The sequence below is a fragment of the Agelaius phoeniceus genome, chromosome 13, assembly GCF_051311805.1.
Source record: "Agelaius phoeniceus isolate bAgePho1 chromosome 13, bAgePho1.hap1, whole genome shotgun sequence".
NCBI classification, from domain to species: Eukaryota; Metazoa; Chordata; class Aves; order Passeriformes; family Icteridae; genus Agelaius; species Agelaius phoeniceus.
This window is the reverse complement of record NC_135277.1, coordinates 2,382,242-2,406,716: the sequence shown is the minus strand read 5'-3', so window position 1 is coordinate 2,406,716 and position 24,475 is coordinate 2,382,242. Positions and strand designations below refer to the sequence as shown.

Genomic DNA, 24,475 nt, shown 5'->3' with positions numbered 1-24,475 from the left:
TGAGGGCACGGCTTAGCGGTGGGCTCGGCAGTGCTGGGGAATGGTCAGACCGGATCCGGGAGGGTTTTCCCAGCCCAGCAGACGCTGTGGCTCGATGACTCCCACCGAGGAGGGCCCGGAACCCCTGAGGGCGCCCGGCCATGGCGGCCCCGCCCGCCCCCCGCGGCGCGCGCAGGCGCGGGGCCCGCCCGGCGGGGGTCGGAGTGCGCAGGCGCGGGGGCGCCGCGGGCCGGTGCGGGCCGGGACGATGGCGGGGCCCAGCCTGCGGCCGCACGTGCACTGGGCACAGCGGCACCGCGAGCTCTTCCTGCGAGTGGACCTCAGCGACGTCCGGGTACGGCCGCGACAGCCGGGGACACCTGGGGGACTGACCTGGGGACACCCGGGAGGGGACATCTGCGGACACCCGGGGGTGACACCTGGGGAACGCCGGGCGGGGACACCTGTGGGGAATTGGGTGTGGCGGGAGACTCACCTGGGGGACCCCGGGGGAAATCACCTGCAGGACACCTGGAAGGACTCACCTGCGGGGGAAATCACCTGCAGGACACCTGGAAGGACTCACCTGCGGGGGAGACTCAGCGGCGGGCGGGGAACACCTGCGGGACCCCCAGGGGTGGCGCACCTGCGGATCCCCGCGGTGACAGCGGCAGCGGGGCTCGGCGGTCCGGGGAGGGCTGTGCGGGCGGCGGGACCCCCTCGGGTGGATGCACTGGCCCCCGCGGGTTCGTGAGCTGTCACCTAATGCATGTTCTCCCTCCGCAGAACCCGGACATCACCATCACCGATAATGTCCTGCACTTCAGAGGTAGGAGCTCCATCGGGGGGTCTCAGCCTGGCCCCCACTCCGGGGCTGTCCCACTTGTCCCCATCGCGCGGTGCCTGGCTCCCATCAGTGGCAGGAGCCGCTGTGCTGGGCATGTTCTGATCCGCCACATTCCCACCCACAGCCCTCTGTGTTCCAGCCCTGGTAACCACAACAGGCCCTATCTTATCTAACAAGAAAACCCCAACCTCCCCATATTTAAATACCAGTGGAATTTCCATATATCCTTCCCATCCCGGGCCAGCCAAACCCTGGAGATAACTCACAGCAAATTTTCCTTTCACAAAGACCTTGTGTGCAATTCTTATCAAGCCTTCACATCAGGAACTAGTGCTCCATTTGGAAACTAAAGCCCTGAAAGATGGGATTTTTGCAGCTGGACAGATGCACATTCCAGCACCATGGAATTTTTTAAGATGTCTCATTAGGAGCTGCTGCCTCCTTGGTGAGCCACAGCCAGGCCATTTGATAGGAGCGTGTTGCACATCATGTTCTCTTTGGGATCAGTTTACGGCGTGGAAGGGTGGGAATTAAACACAGTGTGCAGTTTTGGAGCCCTTCCGGGGACAGGATCAATGTGGGAGATAACAAACCATGATAAGTGCCCTTCTGCCGCTGGGAGGGACTCCCCACATCACCCTCCTACTCACCCAGCAGCACCCATCTCCCTGGGTACTCTGTTGTGTGGAGGCTGGATCCCCCAGCAGGAGATTTTCTGCTGGATTCGAGTTATCTGTGAGCAGCCTTTTGATCCCCCCTTTTGGGAATTTGACACACTGGCTTCCTGCAGCAGGGACTCTTTTCCAGCGTGGTGCAGACTTGCAGCAGCTTTAGCTGCTGACTCCTGCATCTGCCCCTCCAAGGAAGGCTTTGGTGTCTTCCCTGTAATTGTGTGGTTTCCTCTTGCCTCTGAGGAAGGCACGAAGAAAGTGCTGTGAGTAAGTGCTGAATATTTCTGTGTACAAAGCATCCTTTGCAGTGTGGAGCCACACTGACTGTCAATTTTTGTCTTTTAGCCCAGGGTCACGGTGCCAAAGGAGACAACATATATGAATTTGAGATCGAATTCCTTGAGCCAGTCGAACCTAAAGTAGGTATTTTTACTTCTATAATTCTTGCAAAGAAAAAGTAAATTTTGAAGAACTTGAAAGGGAAATGGCTGTGCACAAAGTTCCCAATATACTGTTTTAATTTTTCTGGTAACTCTGTAACAGCCAGTTCTGTGGCAGTCCTGTGTGCCATTGTCTTGTTTTAATGCAAATCACCTCACTGGAGCTGGTGCTTGCATGGACCAGCTTGAGTAAGCACTTGCTTGTCACTTGTTACACAGCAGTTTTAAGTTTTTGAAAGGATTTAAAGCAGCAAAATAACAGGAGAATCTGGCAATGTGTTGTTTGATGCAACCTTGACTGGAGGTCGGGGGGAACATTGTGCAGTCAGTGTGATGTTCATGGCTTCTTTTGAGTTTGACAAAAGAGAGTCAGGAGAATTTGTGTTTCTGGCTTGAGCAGATTTCTTAGGCTGTGATATGTTGTGGCTCCTGCTGGAGAAGTCTTTCCTTAATCCCTGTTGCAGTCTGAGTGGAAAGAGCTGTCCCTCTGTGTTACTCACAGGTGGCTGTGAGGTCTGTCCCCACCTCTCAGAGCCTGGGGCACAGGAGAACTTGGGCTTTGCTCCTGGGGCAGGATTTGTGCTGCTTATTCCTGGCTGAGTTTGGGATAGCTGCAGTCAGACTGGGAGCCACTGTTCACCTCTGCTCCTCAGCAGGGAAGGAGAAGGGAAGGAGAAGGGAAGGAGAAGGGAAGGAGAAGGGAAGGAGACCATCAGAGGGGAAATTTCCAGGCTCTGTCAGCAGGCATGTTTCTGGTGTGGCTCCTGCCAGGTGTGGAGTGGCAGACAGTGAACAGCTCTTGGTTCCAGGGTCTGGTCACTGCCTTATCATCGGCCTGGCCCACAGTGTGGGAGAGGTGCCTGTCTCCTGTGCTGGCAGACACAGGCTCTGCTGTGAGCCAGGCCTGGAAGGCAAGTCCTTGCCTCTGCAGAGCCTCCTTCCAAAAGTTGTCACTCTGAGTCACTGTGGAGAGACTGGAGAACAGACTGAACTCTGTGTAGCTACAGATGGTCAGGACCAGGCAGCATCACAGTCCAGGTTTTTCTCCTTTAGTTTTGATGTGCAGCATGAGTTCCCCTTGCTGGTGCCAGCAGTGAGAAATGGGGCCTGTGGCAGGCAAGGATGAGGTGTAGTAGCTGTAAATTACAGCAGCAGCCTTCAGATGTCTGAGGAGCATCCAGCCAGCCTTGACAGAGCAGAGCTGCTGTAATGTGCTCTGTTAGCAGTGCAGCTTGTGCAGCAGTTTCAGCTGGTCTGACAGGCAGTGCTGTGTGGAGCAGCCTCAGTGGTCAGAAGGGCTCCAAGGTGACAATGCCAGGGGCTCCAAGGTGACAATGCTATGGACTGTAAAGATTGAGAGGTTCTGGGCTGCCACTGTGCAGGTGGGGTGGCAGTGAGCACACTGCTTGCTCTGTCAGCTCACCTTGTCTCCAGGCATTCCCTAAGGCTCTTAGCTCCTTCTCTCGGTGCAGCAGGGGTCACATGGGGTCCCTGTTTAGACAAGTACCTGTGGCTGCTGGCAGTGTTATTTTTACTGCTGGCTACAGGAGGTGGGTGGCTCACAGTACTAAGTGCAAGAAGGTGTAAAGCCAGGATCAGGGGTTCTGTCTAAGAAGGCTGGCACTGGGGTCTCTGCCAGCTCTGTGGTGGGATGCAGTGGTGCTGTGATATGGGCAGGCTGCTCATCAAGTCATGCAGCCATCACAGCTGCCATCTTCAACTGGACTGCCCTTTGCTTCCATGCCTTGGGTGGCAGAGAGACGTTTGTGCTGCAGCAGTTGTGTCATCCCTGCCTCCTTGATAAGGGGAGCTTGGCTACCAACTCAGCCTCAGAGCTTGTTTCATTGGACTTCTGCTGGTGTGTCTGCCCCCAGCCTGTGTGCAGGATGACCCAAAGGCAGCTGAACATCACTGTGCAGAAGAAAGAGAGTAACTGGTGGGAGAGGCTGACCAAGCAGGAGAAGCGCCCGCTCTTCCTGGCGCCCGATTTCGACCGCTGGTTGGACGAGTCGGATGCTGAGATGGAGCTGAAGGAAAAGGTGAGTCCTGTGGGCACCTGGAGCTTGTGCTGCCACTTACAAAGCAAGGACAGCTGTTCTCCTGTGCCTGAACCTGCACTCTTCATTTACCAGGAGTTCCTGGCATGCTGATTGTTATTGCTGTTCTATATAGAGTTGGTTCCAAGTGTCGCATCCCATGAACTCTCTCTTACCATAGACTAGTCCTCCTTGGGGGGGAAAAGACAGACTCCCACATGGACTTCCCCTGGTTTCCCCTTTCCCTGTCCCCTCACTGGCTTGGTACCACTGGTGGCTAAGGAGACCAACCCCCTCTGCCCTGCCCTTATCTCCGCCTCCCACCTCTTCCCCTTCTTAAGCTGCCTAGTGGTTGCAACCACTGGCGGTTGCCTTCTTTCTCACCGGGTTCCCTTCAGCCACATGTGATATACTCTGCTGGAATAAACCCTTGCAAAAAGGAGCCTTTCTTGCCTCTCTCGCTGAGCCAGCTGTGGTGAGTGTTGTGTGGGGATCTGACTGTGCTGCCTGAATGTCAACCCAATGTGCTTTTCTGGAGGAGAGGTTTGTTGGGAACAGATAGTAGGCAGCAGCACCCACCATTCAACACCTGCATTTTTAGTTAAGTGGTTCAAACTGTAAGTGGGGAATTGGAAATAGGCACGTTTCTGGTTAGAACTGGAACTGGAGGCTCTGGCTGGCTCCTTGCATGTGCCCCTTGCCTGGTGTGCTGAGCCACAGAGGATCATGTCACTCTGCCATGTGGAGCCCAAAGGAGCGAGTCCTGGACATTGTCTGTGTGGGAAGCAGGGATTGCTGAGGCTTTCCTGAGCCCTGGCTGGCCCTGCTGGTGCATTCCCACCATCTGGTGAGCTTGAGCAGCTTACTGAGTGGGGAGGTGCAAGATGGACTTGGAAAAGGCTTGAACAGACCACATTCCTGCAAATCCCTTTTACAACAAACACTGCCCTGTTCCCCTCTGCAGCCATGAGCTTAGTAGGGAGCAGAGAGGGACACTGCAGTGCCAAGGCCCAGGAGCTTTGAGAAAGACAGGCAGAGAACCTGGGCTGGATGTTCTCTGTTCTCCTCAGGTTGCTGGTGGATCATGTAAGAAACGGCACAGTCATAACTGAGAATTAACACAGAAAGCAGAGGCTCTTTCAGCAAAAGCATCTAATTACTAGAACAAACCACACGGTGAGGGCAGGATAACTGGTTAACACCCTCTGGCTTTTACTGTACTATAATTTCTGGATGATGAATGTTCTGGTTTATGCTGGTGAAAATTTAAACCTTCTAGCTACTGTCTGCTTGGCTGAGTTTTAAACCCACCAGCTTTGCAGTAGTATAGTTAACAAATCACTTGCTAATTACAGTAAGTCTTTAAAACCTTATCCTTCATCTTAAGGAAGAAGAAAAGATTAACAAAATGAAAATAGAATCCAGAGTCCCAAAAGACCGTAAGTAACTGCATCTTTTTGGTGGGTAAAGTGGGATTTAGGAAATTTGTTCACACTTTGTGAACCTTGACTCTTAATGAGTTTTGAGTGGGTTGGGGTGTCTTGGAGGGGATCTTTGCTTTGTGAGCTATTAGAAATTTAATAAAAATGGACTGAAGTTTCCAAGGAATGTCAAAAATCTGACTAGCAAGTTCTGGAGTTCTGGCAGATGATGGCAAAAGCAGAACCCCCAGTGCACCCAACAATGCTTTTATCACAATCAATAACTTCCCTTTTCCTTATAAGCTTTATTCTCAGAAATCCTGGTTTGCAGCTCTTTTACCATTGTACTCTGCTCACCTGATGTGTTTATTATTGATTTTAGCTTTCAAACACCTGAAGAAGGGATACCTGATCATGTATAATCTTGTACAGTTTTTGGGATTCTCTTGGATTTTTGTGAACATGACAGTACGACTATTCATCTTAGGAAAAGGCAAGTAATGAGCACTATTTTATTTATATTGGAGGGTTTGAGTTGATTTTCAGTGTTGTTTTTAAGACCTTTTAAATGGCAAAATCTAAAGGGAGATATATTTAGGAACTAAACCACGAGTGCAATGCCAAAGAGCACAACGAAAGCCTTTCAAAGGTCATCAAAGTGTCAAGGGCAGGAAAATACTGTCCCCTTGTAAGTCACAGCTGTGTACTCTGTGAATGATACTTGTGCTCTGCCAGGATCACTTCTAACAAAATCAGCTGAAGCAAAATGTCTCGCTGACTGCAATGTTAATGTTTTTGAAAATGATCTGGACAGAATATTTTGTTTTTGAAGCAAGAACAATCCATTCTGTTGAGGTACAGCACTATTGCCATTTTTGTAAAGCAATTACTGAAATAGCTCTTGATCCTTCTGTGTGTGAAATGGAGCAGTGTTTCTGCCCCAGCTGCTGTGAGTTCAAGATAAGGCCTATAAAGAACTTATGTAATTATGCATCATGTTTTTCTCAAATACAGCTAGAATCCTGTTATCACAAGCTGTGCTGCTGCACCAGCTTCCTGAGCATGGAAATTCATTTGTTCTCTAAAACAGTTGGTTTTCTGTGTCTTACAGATTCCTTCTATGACACATTTCACACTATTTCTGATATGATGTATTTCTGTCAGACCCTGGCATTAATGGAGATCATGAATTCACTAATAGGACTGGTCAAATCACCGCTGATCCCTTCTGTAGTGCAGGTTGTATTTCTAAATTCTTCTCCTTGCTCTTATGTTTAAAGTAAATGTTTATTTTACACAAGTGTTGAGACTCTCCTAAAATAAGTGATGCAACCTCACTGGCACTGGACTAGAGGATTTCTTATTCACAAGGCAGGAACCCATGCTTCCCAGTCTTGGCTGTGGCAGGCTGTCTGTCTCCTTCCATCACCTGCGTAAGGGAGTGCAGGACAGCAAAAGCAAGAAGCTGATAAAAGTACATGATTTTGATTTGGTGCCAGTGCCCTTTTTATCCTGGTTGTGGTTGTTGTGCATAAAAATGAGGATGGCTGATTTGAGACTGGATCCCTTGGATTGTACCTAAATACAGGGCAAGATTCTTACTTGTAAGAAGCAGGTCACAGCTCAGCTCCGAGTTAGTTGTGTGCTGTGTGAGGAGTAGATATCTTGTGTTTCTGACAGCAAGGACTTGCCCTTCCTTCTGATGAAGAGTGAATGTTCCTTCATATGTTTTTCTTTAACAGATATTCGGAAGAAACTTTGTTTTGTTTGTTATCCTTGGAACCTTGGAGGAAATGCAGAGCAAACCTGTGGTGTTCTTCATATTTTATTTCTGGAGTATCATTGAGCTGTTCAGGTTGGTGGGATTTTCCTCCTACCAAGTGTGCACAGAACAAAGTGGTTGTTCCCAAGAAAGAAGATTTTGATCTTTGTATTTTTTGGAAGAGTTGGCCCCGGAGGGTCCTTGAGTCATGGACTGTTCGCAGCCTTCCTTCATCTGCCAAAAGCTAAGGCAGAGCTGGAGTCTGAAAGTGATACTGCCCTGTTGCTTTATTTCTTTGGTGCTTTGATTTCCATTGTTAAATGAGGCCTTTATCTTTGAACTGAAGTTGTTTTGAAGGGTTTATTAGGCAGCCAGGAGTTGCCTTCATGCCTGTGTTCAGAATGGCCTGAGCTCTGTAAACTGCCCAATAATTGTGTGTCCATCATCATCCACAGGGACAATGCCTTGAATATTCTTGTGTCATTTGGGAATTGTGTTGAGCACACAGTGTTTATACACAAGACCAATTCTAGTAGTAGTTTCCATTTTCAAGTGTTTGTTTCTCTCACACTGTAGGTATCCCTATTACATGCTTTCCTGCATTGGAATTGAATGGAAACCACTCACCTGGCTCCGTTACACTGCCTGGATCCCTCTCTACCCCTTAGGGGGCTTGGCAGAAGGTATCTCCTTAAAACAGTTTACTAAATAATGAATTCAAGGCTGGGAAAATAACTAAATTTCTTTTTTTTGGCAGCTGGACTTAATATAGTAAAATAGAACAACAGATAAATAGATTTGCTTTGAGGTGAACCAAATATAAGCATTTTGTCTTTCATACTGAATCAAATATTATTTTCAATTTGATGCAAAGTCTTCCTTTTGGAGGAAAGACTGCCTTTCTGGAGGGGCAAGTAAAGGCAATGATGGGTTTCATGAACAAATTGAACAAGAACAGGCTGCACAGGAGGCCAGTGCTCACTTCCCTCTGCTGAACCAAAGCTTTGTCTGCTGGGCCTGACTTGCTCAGCCTGGCCTGGGTTCACACCAGCTCCCAGGTCTTGATATTATCTTGTAAATGACTGCAGAGGACAGGCAGGGGCTTATTCCTGTGTTGCAAACCCATGTCTGTGAGCCAGGAGGAGCTTTGGGCATTGCCCAACACCAAGCAAGGGGAGGAGTGTGCTTGTTTCAGTGCTGGGGGTATTTCTGGATGGCAAATCCTGCTGGCACAGGCCCTGGGGCTGCAGCTGTGCCTGAGAACAGAGTCTCACCAGGAAGGTTCCCTGCTGCACCCCCTCAGGCAGGTGCTTCCCCCCCTTCTGCATGTTCAACACCTTCAAAATTGCTGTCATTAATCAGCACTGGCAAATTAGAAGGGACTATGCTGAAATAGTTGGTGTGGGCTGGGTAATTATATATTTTATCTGTACTTGGTAATGATGGTGGCCTTCTGCTTTCAGCTGTCTGTATTGTTCAATCCATTCCAATCTTCAGTGAAACAGGGAAATTTAGCCTGGGATTGCCAAATCCACTGAATGTCACAATCCAGTTTCCATTTGTGCTTCAAATATATCTTATAGCCTTGTTTTTAGGTAAGTATTTAATTCTATTTCTCAATATTGAAATAAAAAGCTTCCCCTGAATAACTTGATTTTTCAAAGAAAATTAAATTCCTGCATCTTGGGGACCATGGCAACACAAAATTGCTTGAGGTTCAAGTGTTATCCTTGTGGATTGTTCATGTAAATTTGTCAGTGATGGAGGGGAACATACCTCCAATGAGCTCTGATTAACCCTCCAAAAAGGTGATCTTGGTAACAAATTAGCAGTGTAAAATTCGGTCAAAGGAATAATTTTTACATGTGTTTATAACCATAGTACACTTAGTTTCACCTTTTAGGGGGTATTTGAGCTCTAGAGTGGTGTACTGGCAATCTTAACATAATTTCAAATTTAAGTAATTTGGTTAAATGTTGCAATATAATCACAAATGCAACATGAAATCACGTTTTCCCATGAAACAATATAGAACTCTCTTTAAATAGTGTATTTAAAGAAGAAAACCTGCTTGAGACATAGTTGGTTTCTGGTGTAACATTTGTAAACACAATTTAATTTCCTGGTACCCACACCCACGCTGGGTATCCACAACTCCCCACAATCTAACCGAGAATTTTAAACTGAACTTTCACTAGATTTCTCCTGCTCACAGACATTGCTTAAAGCCACCCTTCAGTTGAGTTTCACTCTGAAATACCTGGTTCATCCTCCTTAGATCTGCACAGCTGGTGTCACAACTTGTTAAAGGTGACAAACAAACCTTCTAAGCAGCTCTTTGCCAAACAGCCTGTGCAGCAACTCCTGCCTCAGCCAGCAAGAAAACACTTGCATTAGCTTTCACTGCTACACACACCCCTAAATAATTTATTTTGTTGTGTGGTGGTTGGGTTAGTTGGGATCTGTTGTTTTTCCTTTAGATCTGGTACAGCCATTTAGCATAAAAAGACGCAGTGATGTCCTACCTAAACACTTCATTCCTTTCCAGGGGTATTTGTAAACTTCCGTTACCTCTACAAGCAAAGGAAACAGCACCTTGGACCAAAGAAGAGAAAGATGAAGTGAAGCAAGACTGCAATGATTTCTTATCTCACTTGGGGACAAGATAAGCCTCTAATTCTTACGGTTTTACTCACTGTAATTCAAGAATTTTGTAAAATGAAATGACCACGCTAGATTTCATGATTTCATAGTGAATTCAGGTAACATTCCCTTATATTGGATTTTGTTCCCTTTCCATCATCTATGCATGGCATTTACCATTGAACATTTAAACTTGTATCCTGTCAACCAGCATATTAGAAAGAAATCCTATTATCTGCATATGATATGCTTATAATCAGTGGAGCAGCACTAACTAGAAATAGTGTTTATCTTTTAATTGGAGATTTGCTCTTTCAATATTGCATGCAGATAGGGCTTCTGATGTGGGATATGCTCTTTGCTGGCCTGTGCTGTTCCTGGGAGGCATCTTGGTGGCAGGAGGAGGCACAGTCTGAGGCCACTGTGCAGTGTTTGGGTGTTTATCAACCACTGGGATAAACTTGCTCAGTATATACTCCCCCTTTTCTCTGCAGCATTATTGATGGTACAGAATTAAAACTGGAAGTAGCTAATGCTGATTTAAATGCTACCAACTTAGTCTGTTTCTAGTTGAGCCTTAACAGAATAGGAGCTCTGTGTGGACCATAGCAATGTGTATTCCTGTAGCAACACATCCTGTCCAGTCATTAGGGAAAGGAAGCTGCCACTGAGGGCAGAAATGCTTTCCTGGTTGGTAGAGCAAGCACTGAAATGTAACAAAACAAGGGAACATAGGTACCAGCTTTCCTGGCACGTGAACCCCAACAGAACTCCATCCAACCCATGCAAAGGGAGAATGTGGAATTCTCATGGGACATGGGGCCCCTCTGATCCATCCTGGCAGGGCTGTGGCTCCTGTATTTACAGCCTTCAGCAAGGCAGCAAAGTCACTCTTCTACCTGCATTTAGGGGTGCAGCAGAGAAGTTGGTGTGTATGGTTGGCTGGCTCCTGGGGGGATGGAACAGGGGGCTCAAATAAACTGTATTATTTAGATAGCACATATCAAATCTTAGTAAGGGAGGTCCCACACAGGGTTTGAAGGACCCTTTTCTCTTTGCTTGCTTTAACCACCACCACCACCAGAGAGAGGCTCCCCCCACATTTCAGGTCATCTGCTGTCTCACCTGGAAACCTCTGGCTCAGTTGACTTTATTTCAGCATATCCTTCTTCACACTGAGCCTCCTGTAGCTGATCCCAGATTCCTCTGGCCTCCTTAACCCAGTTTAGAAAGGTACAGCAAGTTTAGTTCAAACTGCACTGTGGTTATGAACAGGTTGTTTCCCAACTGCTACTGCCCCAGGCACTGCAGAGCAATGCCAGCAATCCAGAACAGACACAAGCTGAGATTAGCTTAGTGCCATGTTACTATTTATCTTTTTCTATTGTAAAACAATATGAACCCTCCAGAAAATTATTTTATATATATTAAAAGTAACAAACAGCAGAAGGTTTGTGATATGGACCCAGTGCTTGTTACTGTAAATGAAATAGTGTTATGAGGAGACTAGCATAGAAGCAGTACAAGCTCCATGCTGCATTTCACAAATTGTGTTCTGTCAACAAGAGGCGTGATACAACTTCTCTTTGGGAGAAGCACAGCCTACTTTACTCAGGAGAGTTGAGCACTATTTACACAATATTTCACTTAGCACACACTGTACCTATGTTTGAAGTATGTGAAAGGGTTGAATTAGCTGAGTAACAGAACAGCAAGGATCACTTTCATACTTTGATTTCTTCTCTGGGCATTTAAACCTCTGTTATGAAATCCATATGTATTCATCAGTGAAATTGTGGTACCTAGTGCAAGCTGTCATGGATCTTACACTACTGAATTTTAGTCCTTCAGAAAGAATGTGTTTCTATTAATAAAGATTTACAACCAAATTTTGTTTTAGTTCAGTTGTTTGTTCTTTCAAATTATACGACTTCCTGAGAAGTCGTATAATTTGATATTTAACTTGAGATAAACAGCTGGGACCTGAGCCTTCACCAGGTCAGTCTTTTGGGCCTGCTATGAAAATGGAACAAATCCAACTTAAATTTTCATGAAGAGTTACTCTTTATTTGTATTATGCAAATAAAAAAAACATGTGTCCCAAGATCAAGTTTCAGAAGCAAAAGCACTGCAATGCAAGTGATAATGCTTAGTACAAACTGTTGGTCAAGTTGGGCATAAAGTCAGGGCCAACACCCCAAAATCAGTTTTGTATCTGATCTTGCAGGTTGCTTCTCACACCTTTCTTTGGACTAATCAAGTTGATGTGTAAAGTGTAGTAGCTGCCTTTTAGGATACTTTCACCAGCAAGTTCAATTGTGTAGTAACTACATTTTGGGAAGGCCAAAATCCAAGAGCTGCCAACGGCATTTTTTTCTCTCCTCACATGTACTAAATAACTTCCACCCATCATCCAACACCACCACTGGGTTTGGGACACTTTCCACAGTTTCCAGGTCTGACTAACAGCCACCACAAATGAGCTACGTTTGTTTAGAGAGCACTGATGCAAAACTTCCCGGTTTGGATAGGAAGTTCTTCAAACAGTGATTGAACAGGCCAGAAGAAAATCTGAACTGCTTGAGCCTTAATTTAGAGAAGCTCCCAAAATGGAGGCTTCACATTCTCTCAGTGCTGCTGCTGGAAAAGTCAGTCTGCAGAGGAGCAATGTTGTGATCATAGGCAGCGTATTCCGAGGCCCCAGTACTTGCCACTTTGAGCTGCTGGGCCGCGTGTGTGAGCTGGAAGGCGGCGTCGGGGTGGGCGGTGTCGGGCAGCAGCGTGCACTCCCGCTCCAGCATGTCTGCCACGCCCTTCAGCAGCTCCAGGAAGCCAAAGGCCAGAGCTGCCTTTCGCAAACGGTTCAGCTCCTGCAAAGACACAAAACCCCTTTTAAAGCCACTCCAAGCCTCAACATCAAACGTGGGTTTCTTGTATCAGTTTTTAAAGGTGATGTTACTCACAGTGCAGCTGCTGGAAAGTGCCCAGCTGCTCACAGACAGAAAGTCAGGGCTGAAGATGACAGTGGTCTTCCCTTGATCCTTTCCTATAAACCTCCACTTCTTCCTTTTGTGCATTCAGCTATTGTACCTGCCTGCTTTGTCTGTGTCCCAGCAGGGCTCCAGCTTAGGCTTCACTGACTGACTGCTGCCTTTGACCACAGTGTCCAGTAAAATGTAGACACATTGATTTTTCTTCCCTATAAACTGAACAGTGCTTATGTGCACTTAGGCAGGGTATTCATTCTTCAGGTCTCTGGAGGCTGCAATACCAAACTGCTTCAGCACTAAGCTTGCAAGAGGAATAATTACCTCCAGCTACAGTCTGGTTATGGATCATTATAGTGTGGCCAAATGTGCCTGGAACTTGGTCTTTCTCTGCTTCAGTTGTAGATGAAATGGAGGACACATTTTCCAGACTCAGAATGACATCTGTGTTCCTATTCCTCTCTGATCCCTGTTCATTTCTGCCTGGACAACAGCATAGAAGTTCACCATGGAAGTAGCAGAGGTCATGAGGGCACTTTGTGTCATGTCTACTTTTTGTAGACATGACACATCTGTGCCACAAAATGTAGTGCCAGACCATTGAAATGAGACCCCCTGGTCTCACCTAACCAGCCTGTAAGTTATTGCAGAGCACTGCAAGCCTGAACAGAGCACACTGTGGCTCCTCTGTCAAATGCACCACCATCACTGTGGAGCAAACTTAGCCAGCCTGGAATGTTACTCACTTTATAGAAGGTCTGTGTTTTTTCAGGGAGTTTCCTTGCGTTTCTCAAGATCTTCTGTACATCTGTCTGCAGAAAAGAGAAAAAAAAAATCCAAAAATCTTGCCAGCTTCTGGGGGAAGCTGCAGAACAACCCCCAACTCTTTATGGATAAATTATCCTGACCATTGACAAAACTGCAGCTCACAAAGGCAGAAACATAACTGGTAATTATACTAAATCAAATAAACCAAGCCAGATGCTCCACTGGAGACACAACTCTCATTAAACAAGCTATGCTTTCTGATTGCATTTTAATCATGACATTGTAAAGAGGCAGTGTTTATAAAAATGAAAGAAAAGCAATAAAGCAATTACTCTAAATGGGCAAGACATGCACAGACTGCAGTTCCTGCTGAGATGGCTCCTGCTGCTCCAGGTAAAGCAGCACAACCTGGCTCATTACCTGGAGGCCACTGGGTTTGATCCAGACAGTGACATTCTGAGCATAGCTGCGCTTGTTCTTGGGCTGCAAAGGGAAAGGGCTCTTGTTGTCATCCTCTCCATAAGGATTTTCTTTTGCATCTGGGTGAAAAAATAAATTATAGACTTAGCAACCAAGAATTGCCGAGATCATTCACACAGAATGGTTAAGAGTTACTCAGAGGAGTGTGACCAGTACCTGAAATGGGGCCAAGCTGTGCCATCTTCCCCAGCCATGGGAGGGGCTCAGGACCAGGTTCAAAGAGAGACATCATGAGGTTTGATTTCTTCTTGCTATCAGCTTGAGAATAAAGCATTCCATACCACTCTGGCCTGTGGAAAAGAGCAAACCCTCAAAGGCTGAAAATCTTCCCCCTCTCTGCGTAGAATGTGCCTCCCTCTCACTGTGTGGAGGCTCAATGTTTGCAATTTGTACTGACAGAAACAAATCTGCAATTACAAATCCACAGCTTAGTCTAGCAGTGCAGAGTTCTGCACAGAATACAGATATAAATAAGCATAATTTATAAATAAAGTATAAATGAGCAAAGTAAGAGATTTTTCAGGCAGACATCCAGCTCCATACCCCAACTGGACGAGAGCCACCATGCCTTCCACTTTCAGGCTGCCATGTAATAAAACACAGAAGTTGGGGATTTTCCCAGCAATCTGATTAGCTGAATTCTCATCTTCAGTGTCATCTGTGATCCCAGGTCCCACCTCATCCCCCTCTGGGGAAGAATCAAAGCAAACAAAGAGAAAACATGAGAATAAATTCAAACACAAGAGATCTGTTTCCATGACACCACCCTTTACTGTCTGCCTCCAAGAGTTAATTAATACTTTTGTAGAACAAACAGCTGCAGAATGAACTGCTTGGGCAAAGTGGCACAATAATGATACATAAATGTTCCACTGCATTGTACTCAAGGGCATTAAATATTCATCTTGCACCACATATTTCATGGCTCATTATTATTCTGAACTGTATGTTTAGATGTTCTATTAATAATGATGTTGTAAGGACCCTGGCCCCTCTGTGAGCTTCACAAAGAACACAGTATGCAAAATAAGAGAGCTTGTGGTCAAGGTTTTAATTTTAATGCAATCACACAACTATGACATCTGGTATTTTGATAAAGCGAAAAAACCTGTCCAAACCTCATTACAAGTGAAGCTTAAAGTAGTTTTTGCTGAAATAAACCCAACTTGCTCACCTCTGTTAAGTGCAATGGGCAGTACCAAGTGTCTGGACAAGACAGGAGGGCTGGAAATGTCTGCAATATCTACAAACCCAACAATTTCTAGATCTGCAGGGAGACAACAGATTTAAATCAGATTAAAGACAGTTTAAGTCATATTTGGAAATAACTGAAATGTATTCAGAGGCTATTTAACATCACCACCAACAGGTTTTCTGAAGCAATGACTAAAGGTAGCACAAGAGAACCCTTACTGAACTGGGGTGCAAAGGTGTTAATAAGTTAGAAATACATAAAACACACAACTTTTGAAGATGACTTTCAGCACACACAGACTGCTGCCCATGAGCTGTGCTGCTGGACAGTTACAGAACTGAGCACCTTGGTATTTACACTGCACACAATCCACTGCTGTCTTACAAATTCCAGAAGAGAAAAAGCAAATACCTGCTACTCATGGGAACTGTGTCCACTAACAGGAGGGCTGGGAAGGTTTTTCTTTGTACAGTTGTTTTTAAAAATAATTTCTCTTCCCTGAAGCTTATGAGGACGTTCATGGAAAGCAACCTGTGGCTGTCTCCCAGTCTCTACCCCTAGAAGTTGTCACCCTGAGCTCTGGAAGTGCCTCTACCCTACTGCAGCCCTTTAGCCAGGTACACATGGATGAAGCAGGATGATATTTTTGTTCCTTGGTGTCACACATACATCAAAAAATTACACAATCAGAGACTGATCCTTGCAGAGACAAAGTGGACGAGGCAATAACTCCACAGGATGAGAGGTGGTAGTGAAAGGGCACAAATCAAATGGATTTTAGTAAAAAAGCAATCAAAGATTTGTTACCTGTATTAATTGCTTTAGGAATGGGGTCTATTTCCTCATCTATAATGAAAGGCTCTGGTCTGGGAAATACTTGCACATCAGATGTTAAGTGGCCACACTTGAGGACAGCATGGAATGGTGTATAAGCCAGGTCTATTAGCTTTCTAGAACACAGTTATTAAGGAAAACATAATACATATTAAATGAAAATAGGTTGTCTAAAGCACACTAATTTAGCTCCCAAAACTTTTTAAACTACAGTTAATTCAATAGTTCTAGTGTTGCTAAATCATGAAACAAAGCAGCATTATCCCACTCATGGAAAATGAACAGTAATTATGGAAATTACTGTCTTTTATCTGCCAAGCATAAACAGATGCTACAGTTTGGTTACAATGACTAAATAAATATTGACCATAACCAGTGAAGGCCAAGATGAAATTACAGTTAACAAGATTAAAAAATAAAGAATTTAATTAGAACATCTCATATCACCAAATTTCTTATTGTATTTGTTTTCCTTTTGAGATACCAACTGGAGACCTTCCCAAAGGTCTGTTATCTACAAGTGTGCTCACCCAAACATGGACTGCACATTCTTCAGGCACAGGGGGCCATCAATGGTGAAAATCTGCCCTTCCCCATTGTTTAAATCAATGAGCCGTTCCAGGCAGTCTAAGGAATCTGTGCTTTGAAGCTGTAGAAAAAGAAAGGGAAATATTTTTGTTGAGTGTTCTTTTTAGTCTCTTTTGTACTAACCAGTATTTTTAAAGAAAATATACACAACACAGCAAAAAGCATCTGATTGGATGCTCCCATGATTTTTTGTTCTCTCTCTCCTTTCCAAATAAATCAACATTCTTTGTCTCCCTGGCAATGTTCTCTTATTACTTATCAGAAATAGATTATTTATTTTAAATATTTATTTTAAATATTTTCCCAGTTATTTTGAGATGTTAACAGTGCTTTAATCCACCAGCTTAATCAAAAGAGTCATCCTTGACAGAGACCATGAAGTGAGACATCTAACTGATGCCTAAGCAGAAAACCCTTCTGTGAAGGACACAAGAATACAGGTGTCAAATCAAAAGCAATGCTATTAATAAAACTTAATCTAATGAGTATTAGTCAAATAGGCTTCTTTTTAAACAAATGTTTATGCAGCAGAATTCTGACTCCTGTGAAGATTTTTAAAGCTGGGATTGAAATTTGCAAGAGAAAGAGAAAGGAGGAAGAAAATTGACACCTTTCCTTCAAAACCAAGGGAAGATGTTTTGAACACTGGCTTGGAGACTTCAGTTTTCCCCTCTCACATTTCTACACACAGCTACTGTGTCTTAAGTGTTAAGCATCTTTGCAACACAAGTAATTTATTCAAGAACTTAACTGTAGATTAAGAAGAGCCCCAAAAGCATTCAACGTAATTAATGCAGTAGTAATATAAACAGAGACATTAAAATTCCATAATATTCCCCAGGGACAAACTGACACGATTTATAAAGACTATGGTAATAAAGCAGTTGCAGTAGATAATAACAGTGCAATAATAAAACTTAAATTCTCTTTCACCCAAGAACTAAGCACCAGAATGCCAACTAAACCTTCAGCACAAGAACATCAACAGAATGTTTTGTGCTGACCTGGCCGTTAGCTCAGACAAGACCAACAATTACCCAGTGGAACAAAGAATAAAACATCACCTCTTCCAGGTTGGCCATGCACATGACGTAGAGCTTGGACGGGAACGGGAAGGGCAGTGGGAACCTGTTGCTGTCGCTGCGCTGGCTGTGGGTGGCCAGGGAGTGGCGCAGGGAGCCCCGGCCGATGCCCAGGCAGCCGTCGGTGACCAGGACAACCTGCGGGGACGGGGGACGGTGAGACACTTCCAGCTGCACTGCAGGAGCCTTCCTGCAGCACCTGCTCCCACCCAAACTCCCTATCCCAGCGGGTTTCCTCCACCGGGCTGGGCAAAAAGGAACCCCACAATCAAGGAGAAATTGAAGACTGAACCCTGGTGGTTTACACGGTGTGAATGGTAAATAAACAATTTCTTGGCATTAGGCAATTGCACCAACATTTGAATCTCATATATTTAAATGCACACTAGAAGCACAGTGGCTACACAGCCAAAAACCAGCCTCTTGCTGCTGGACTCAAGGACTCCAGGTTTATTTTCAAATGGATGATAAAGCCCATTTCTTCTGCAGAATCTGGAGAGCAACTCAACTTCCACTACAAGCCACAGAAACCTCAGAAAAGGGTGCTATTAGTGATCTTAATGCTTTGCAAATACAGCTGCATTATGCTCCCATTTTGCAGCAGAACTACTATATCAAAACCACACACTTTTCCATTCAATTGCACATCCAGAGTCAATCCCTGTGGAAACCTGCACTAATTACACTGAATAATGGGATTATTTACACTCAGCTGTGACCCAGCTTCCAGAGGAGTAAAAGAGCTGCTCCTTCAATGCTGCATGGCAACAGCAGGAATGATTTCTGGCTGCTAGGTAAGGAAAATCAAATCCAGCTGAAACTCCATGTGTAATTGCTACATCCAGATTTGTATTCTCCCTGCATCCTCAGCCTCTCTCACAGTCTCCTCAGAACTGGTGCTCACCAGTGATGTTTTCCACCACTCCAAGGCTGCACAGTACATTCCTCAGTGCCCTCCACCATCCCAGCACCTGAAGTGCCAGTGAAGTGAGCTATGGCACAAATGAGAGACAAAATAGTTGAGGTCTAATCTCTGCTTGGTTTTCACATCTTTCTTGTTGTTTGCTGTGCCAAGGTGCCTTTTGCCCGTGTTGGATGATGAAACACTGCCTAACCAATAAATCTCTATCCTTTTTCTCCTCAAGGAATATTGCTTCAGGCATCTTCCCAGCTCACCGAGCTGCAATATTGCTGAACTTAAATCAAGTGTCTCAGAAACCAAGGGTTAAAGCAAACTCTGCCATAAAAGGCAGCAGATTTGGAAGGCTGAGAGCTTGCAGGGCTGAATGGGGGGTGTGAGCAGCTGCATGGCAAATGACTCATTTGGGAGAGAAGTCAGATCAAAACACACTCAGCAGCAGCAGCCCCACGCTGTTGGTTGAGAGCTGGGATTGTTAAAGCCCTGGAAACCATCAAGGACTGGAGGGGAGAGGCTCTTGATGTGGGACTACACCCTTTCCAAAGGGACTGAGGCTCCTGGGACAGCAGACTGCATCCAGACCAAACACCAGGCCTGCACAACAGTGCTCCTGAGCCACGTTTTACAATCCACTGCACTAAAGAACACATTGGGCAGGAAACAGTCTCGGGTTTTTTTGTTGCTGAATATTTTTATAAAGATCACCTTCTGTTCATACTGCAGGTTTAGCCAAAATACTAATTCTTTCTGGTTTTGTACAAAGCATGCCTAAGAGCATTCCAAACCTTCAAATTACATTTACATTTCTATGTGCAACTCACAGGGACAGAATCAATCACAGAATCACAGGATGGTTTGGGTTGGAAGGGTCTTAAACATCACCAAGTTCCAATCTCCCTGCCAGGGATAACTAAACATGCAGTGAACTTAAACCAGAGCAATCAGCCATACCTGGCAAGGAATTGCTGCCCCCCACTCCTGCTGGACAATATTGCAAACCCCCAGCAGCGCTGACTCCAAACAGGTTTTGTCATAATCATCCATGTTACTGAGGGCTTCCTGCAAAGACAAACACCACAGTCACTGTTGGGGGAGCATCCCTGCCAGGACACACCCAGCAGGCTCTCCTGGCTTTCAAGGAACTGTAATATTATCAACACAGCTCTTTAACAGTGAAAAAACACCTTTGAACGTCTTAAAAAATGAAAACCTGAGGCAACACCTAACAGGAAACATTTAGCTGAGAAAATCCTCACAGGTGTCAGAGCAGAGACCACAAGGAGTTTATTTCACAAAAACTCTTTGGCAGAGAGAGAGTGACAAACCCAAAACTCACATCTGCATCCATAAAGCAGCTTTTCTCCTAGGAATGAAAACCTCACACTCAACACAGCATCATCAGGGTGCAGCTGTGAGATGAACTTGCTAAAGGAGCCTGGTTGGGCTCCTGGCTTGCAAAGTTCCTCAAATGAACTCTTAAGGAAGTGAAAATTAATCAGAGAGGATGCACTGGCACCCTCCTGCTAAACTGCAAACACAACAGAGAACAGCTTTAAAAATCTCTTTCCCCAATGGACAAACCCAAACCATGGTGCCCTGAGCAATGTGTCATTTCCCCCTGCATGTGAGGGTCAGATATAAATGTACAAATTTTACTGGATTCACAGGCTCCAGTGCCTTACTGCACTCATGTGAAACTTCCCTCTTGGACCTTCTCCTTCCCATTTCCTCCTCACAACTTCCCACCACATCTGTGAGGCCTAAGATCTCTTATTCTCACTATTGCACTGTTTTGACATCTACACACTCTCAACAGCAGCTTTACCAAAGCCTTTCTAAATGGTCCTGTCAGCTGCATTGTTTATCAAAAGCAAACCAATAACTGAACATAAAACCAGTGACACCACAGACCCACTTGGGGAGCTTCATCACGCAGCCCTACCCTCCATCCCATTTTTAACTCCATCCCATTTTAGAGTCAATGAGCCACACCCCAGTGCTCACCTGCAAAGGTGCAAAGTTCAATCACTGATTGAACTTTGAAATCACTCATTTCACCTGCCCTTAAAACGAGGACAAACTCACTTAATTCAAGACGTTGTGCACAGGATGATACCAAATCACACAACTTCACCCTGCTTTGGTAGCACAGTTGGCTGATTTTTAAAAATGTCGACGTTTTACTGCTTCAGTGTTCACACCCCCTACCTGGAGTGTGTTGTAGTCTCTTGTGAAAGGCACCATGAGCTCCCAGAGGGATGAAAACACCACCAAGGCCGTGAACTCCAGCTTGTAGTTGGTGGCCATGTGCTCGAAGAGCATGGTGAGCCCGTGGGCAGCCAGGTGCTTGCGCTGGTACTCCTCGGAGCCCTCCACCGACACGGGCCGCGTCATGGACAGCGACACGTCCATCACCACCACCGTGGGCATGGCGAGCAGCTCCTGGGCCGCCCTCGCGGACGGGCTCGGCCGGGATCACCTGCCTGCAGGGGAGGGAAGGCACAAATCACCACCAAAGCTGCACCCGGGGAGCCGCGTGTCTCGCCCCCTCACGCTGACCCCGGGGAGAAGCGACAATTACCCTTGTCCCCCTCAGAACGAGGGGCTGAGCACAGATTAGGTGAATACACGCTGAACCCCGCACGGCATTTCCAGCCGGGCACAGCGCAAGGCCTGGAGACGGCAGGAGCTGAGCCTCGCTAGGGAAAAGGAGCAGCCCTGCCGGTCGGGCAGAGATCCAGCCCTCCCTACGAGCCTTCGCCCTCAGCGGGGCTGTCCCGGAGCGCTCCCGGGCCGAGCGGCGGCGGCGGGCACGGAGCGGGGCGGCGGAAGGGAAACGTTGCTGCACACCCCGGCGCGCCGCGCCGCCATGCGTCCGGCACGGAACGCGTCCGGCCGGATGGCGCGGCCCTTCCCGCCCGGGCCGCGCCTCACGCAGTCCGTGAGGGCTGACACCGCGCGGGAAGCGGGAATGTGGGATGGCCGTGCTGAGGGAATGTGGTGCCCATGTAAAATAGCACCACAAGTGACCGCTCTGTGTGGAGAAGGGTTTATGGATAAGCATCCCGGCTGGGCAGTGCGCCTCCTTCTCTCGCTTCTGTACCTGTGGGAGTGGGGGGCAGGAGGCAATAAACTGCAGTGCAAAACTGGGATGTACTCCTGAAATTGTGTGTTCAGACAACAGTTTGCTTTAAAATTATCAGAGAGGCACAGTTTAGCTGGAAAAGCCCTCTAAGATCATCAAGTCCCACTGTTGCCCCAGCACTGCCATAGGCCACCATAAGCCATGTCCCCATGTGCCACATCCATCCAGCTTTAAATCCCTCCAGGGATGGGGACTCCAGCACTGCCCTGGGCAGCCCTGCTCTACTGCTGAACAAGCCTTTCAGAAGAGACATTTTCCCAATATCCAACCTAAACCTCCACTGGCCCAGCCTGAAGCCATTTCCTCTCCTCCTGTCTCTGTTCCCTGGAGCAGAGCCCGACCCCCCGGCTGTCCCCTCCTGTCAGGAGTTGTGCAGAGCCACAAGGTCCCTCCTGAGCCCCCTTTGCTCCAGGCTGAGCTCTCTCAGCTCCCTCAGCCACTCCAGACCCTTCCCCAGCTCCATTCCCTTCCCTGGACATGCTCCAGCACCTCGATGTCCTTCTTGCCATGAGGGACCCAAATCAAATCATACATTTCTAATTCCCCTGCAATAAATCTGATGATTAGATTGCTGTGGCTGTTAAATCCTTGGCCAGGGATGTTATTTCTTCCCCTGTGGAGCTGCACCATATCAGTGCCACAGAAGAGTCCCAGGTCCCTGCTCCTTCCCTCTACCTCAGTGCTCCTGGCACAGGCCCTGAGGGATTTTCCAAGAGCCAATGAGTTTTAAACCTCGCTCTGGCATTGCAAAGTGGTCACATACTGGCAAAGACCAGCAGAGCTGCTTGTCTGGCATCTGGCCTGTCAGCCACAGGAGATGCCTCAAAGTGTTCCATGTCTAAAAGTGTTTATAAATGTGATTTACCCGCTGCCAGGGCCGTGAGGCTGATCCGTGTCCATGGCTGGTGCTTCAGTGCAGGAGTTTGTGAAGGGGATAATCACCTGTCCTCACACTGAGAATAACCTGTGGTAGCAGACAAAGGTTCAGAGATAGACCCAAATCTATACAATACTATTTAATCTTCTTAGGGGCTGTGGGTATTAAACTGGATTGGGAATTCTTCCACTAACATGTCCTTCACACCTGACCCGCTCTTGTTTTAGGACTCTGCCAGCAGAGGAGACATCCTGAAAATGGGATCATTTTCACCTGCCTCTGTCTGCAACAGCATCTCCCATCTGGCTGTTAAGTACCAAAGAAGCTTCCAGCACTACACCCAGCCCCTGGAACTCCCCTTCCTCCTGGACAGACCTTTGGAAGGTAGGCTGGGGAGCTTTGTGTGATTGCTTGGATTTCGTGTTACTGAGACAGGAAGTGAGAAAAGGAGTTTATCAGGAATTGACCTAAACTTAGAAGACTAGAGAAACAATTCTGAATTCTTCTGGTCAGGAGTTGTGAAAGGCTGCAGAGCTCTTAGAACTGATCCTAGCTTTGGATTTCTTTCTGTTTGCAAAACATCTTTTATGCAGCTGGTTTTGGAGAGAAGTAAAATCAGTATTTAAATAGGAGTGTGTGCATAACTATGTTCTCTCTCTGCCATCCTTTTAACTCTCCTATCTTTGTTAGGGAAAGTTCTTTTCTCTTCATGTGCAATTTGTTATAACTCTTGTGCTGTTCTGCCACATATATGTTTATTTTCTTTTTATGTATGAAAAGCAAAGCTTGTATCATCTAATCATCTAGGTATTCCCATGACCCTCTCTTACTGTTGCCTTAGTGATCCTCCCAACTATTTAAATTAACATTGCCTGTTTTGCAAGAAATTTAGGCTGATAACTTCCCTGGGTGTTATGCAAGAGGGTGAATGTGTAATAACTTGCATGAAGAGCTTATCTGAGAATGGTTTAGAAAACTATGATTCACAGCTAAAGAATAATTCACAGCTAAAGAATAATGTAACATGCCCACTCTGGGGAAAAAAATAATCCATAAGAGTGTCATTCTAAAGTAAAACATTCAAGCAGTGCTTAAGAGTGAATTCTGTCCAGCCCCAAATCCCTGTCCCCGTGCTGTCATAGCTGCAAGCACTGTCACTCTGGCATTTACAATTTCTCTCCCTTTCTAAATGCTGTTCACATAATTATGCAAGATATGCTAATTACCCCCTAATAAAAGGTATGATTACAATTCCACTTTGCCAGTTCTGATTTCTCCAGAAAGCCCTGAAAAGATGTAGTCATAGAAACAAATGGCTGCTCAGCACCCCCAGTTTTACTAGAACCACGTTCTCCTCACCCTCTGCTCAAACTGAAGTAAAAACCTCACCCTTCCTTGGGTGGTTTCCTGGGGAGTGAAAGACTGGAAAGCCATGGAGCAGCATCACATCTAAACCAGTTTCCATCCCCCTGAGGTTATTTTGGTGAATAACTGGTTTAGGAGGGAGGTTTGAACAGCTGGTCTTGTCTTCAGAGCATCATTTTTAGCAATTTAAAGCTAGTTCCTTGACAGAAGCTGTATCCACTCCTCCTGCACCACACTGACCCAATTGATAATATTACAGAATAACAACTGGACTCTGGTCAATGCAGTCCTTAACAGCTCCTGGATATGGGCATTTGGTGGAACCAGAATTCAGCTTGGATTGGACTGCCTCAGCCAACTCCACTCTCTTAAGCCAAACTTTTCATTATTAATCAGCATAGCCTACAGTCATATTCAAAAAATAGGCTGAAACCTG

At 46.1% G+C, this 24,475-nt stretch overlaps 2 protein-coding genes across 2 annotated transcripts; one reads left to right on the top strand and one right to left on the bottom strand.

Annotated features, from left to right (window-relative positions):
* Window positions 1–180: 180 nt before the first annotated feature.
* On the top strand, window positions 181–11,688 carry HACD3 (3-hydroxyacyl-CoA dehydratase 3). Its single transcript, XM_054642052.2, has 11 exons — window positions 181–334; window positions 766–808; window positions 1,843–1,916; window positions 3,812–3,976; window positions 5,361–5,412; window positions 5,777–5,887; window positions 6,506–6,633; window positions 7,137–7,249; window positions 7,733–7,839; window positions 8,620–8,751; window positions 9,705–11,688. Exons 1-11 carry the CDS (start codon window positions 248–250, stop codon window positions 9,779–9,781), a joined length of 1,089 nt encoding a protein of 362 aa, XP_054498027.1. The 5' UTR covers window positions 181–247; the 3' UTR covers window positions 9,782–11,688.
* A 151-nt stretch (window positions 11,689–11,839) lies between these two features.
* Window positions 11,840–21,550, bottom strand: INTS14 (integrator complex subunit 14). The gene is made up of 12 exons (XM_054642051.2): window positions 21,234–21,550; window positions 20,861–21,135; window positions 19,604–19,711; window positions 17,716–17,871; window positions 16,594–16,712; window positions 16,037–16,179; window positions 15,209–15,301; window positions 14,578–14,722; window positions 14,191–14,324; window positions 13,975–14,093; window positions 13,533–13,598; window positions 11,840–12,669 (listed from the first exon to the last, which is right to left on the bottom strand). Exons 2-12 carry the CDS (start codon window positions 21,080–21,082, stop codon window positions 12,418–12,420), a joined length of 1,557 nt encoding a protein of 518 aa, XP_054498026.1. The 5' UTR covers window positions 21,083–21,135; window positions 21,234–21,550; the 3' UTR covers window positions 11,840–12,417.
* Window positions 21,551–24,475: the final 2,925 nt, after the last annotated feature.

What these genes read in the sequence shown, in the direction of transcription:
- INTS14 (XM_054642051.2), bottom strand. Translation starts at nt 21,082, where the DNA reads ATGCCCACGGTGGTGGTGATGGACGTGTCGCTGTCCATGACGCGGCCC. An exon ending in GGGCAGCAATTCCTTGCCAG is followed by an intron (nt 17,872 to 19,603) that starts GTATGGCTGATT and finishes CCGTCCCCGCAG; the next exon opens with GTTGTCCTGGTCACCGACGG. An exon ending in TCCTAAAGCAATTAATACAG is followed by an intron (nt 15,302 to 16,036) that starts GTAACAAATCTT and finishes GTCTCCCTGCAG; the next exon opens with ATCTAGAAATTGTTGGGTTT.
- HACD3 (XM_054642052.2), top strand. Translation starts at nt 248, where the DNA reads ATGGCGGGGCCCAGCCTGCGGCCGCACGTGCACTGGGCACAGCGGCAC. An exon ending in ATCCAGAGTCCCAAAAGACC is followed by an intron (nt 5,413 to 5,776) that starts GTAAGTAACTGC and finishes TATTGATTTTAG; the next exon opens with CTTTCAAACACCTGAAGAAG. An exon ending in TGATCCCTTCTGTAGTGCAG is followed by an intron (nt 6,634 to 7,136) that starts GTTGTATTTCTA and finishes TTTCTTTAACAG; the next exon opens with ATATTCGGAAGAAACTTTGT.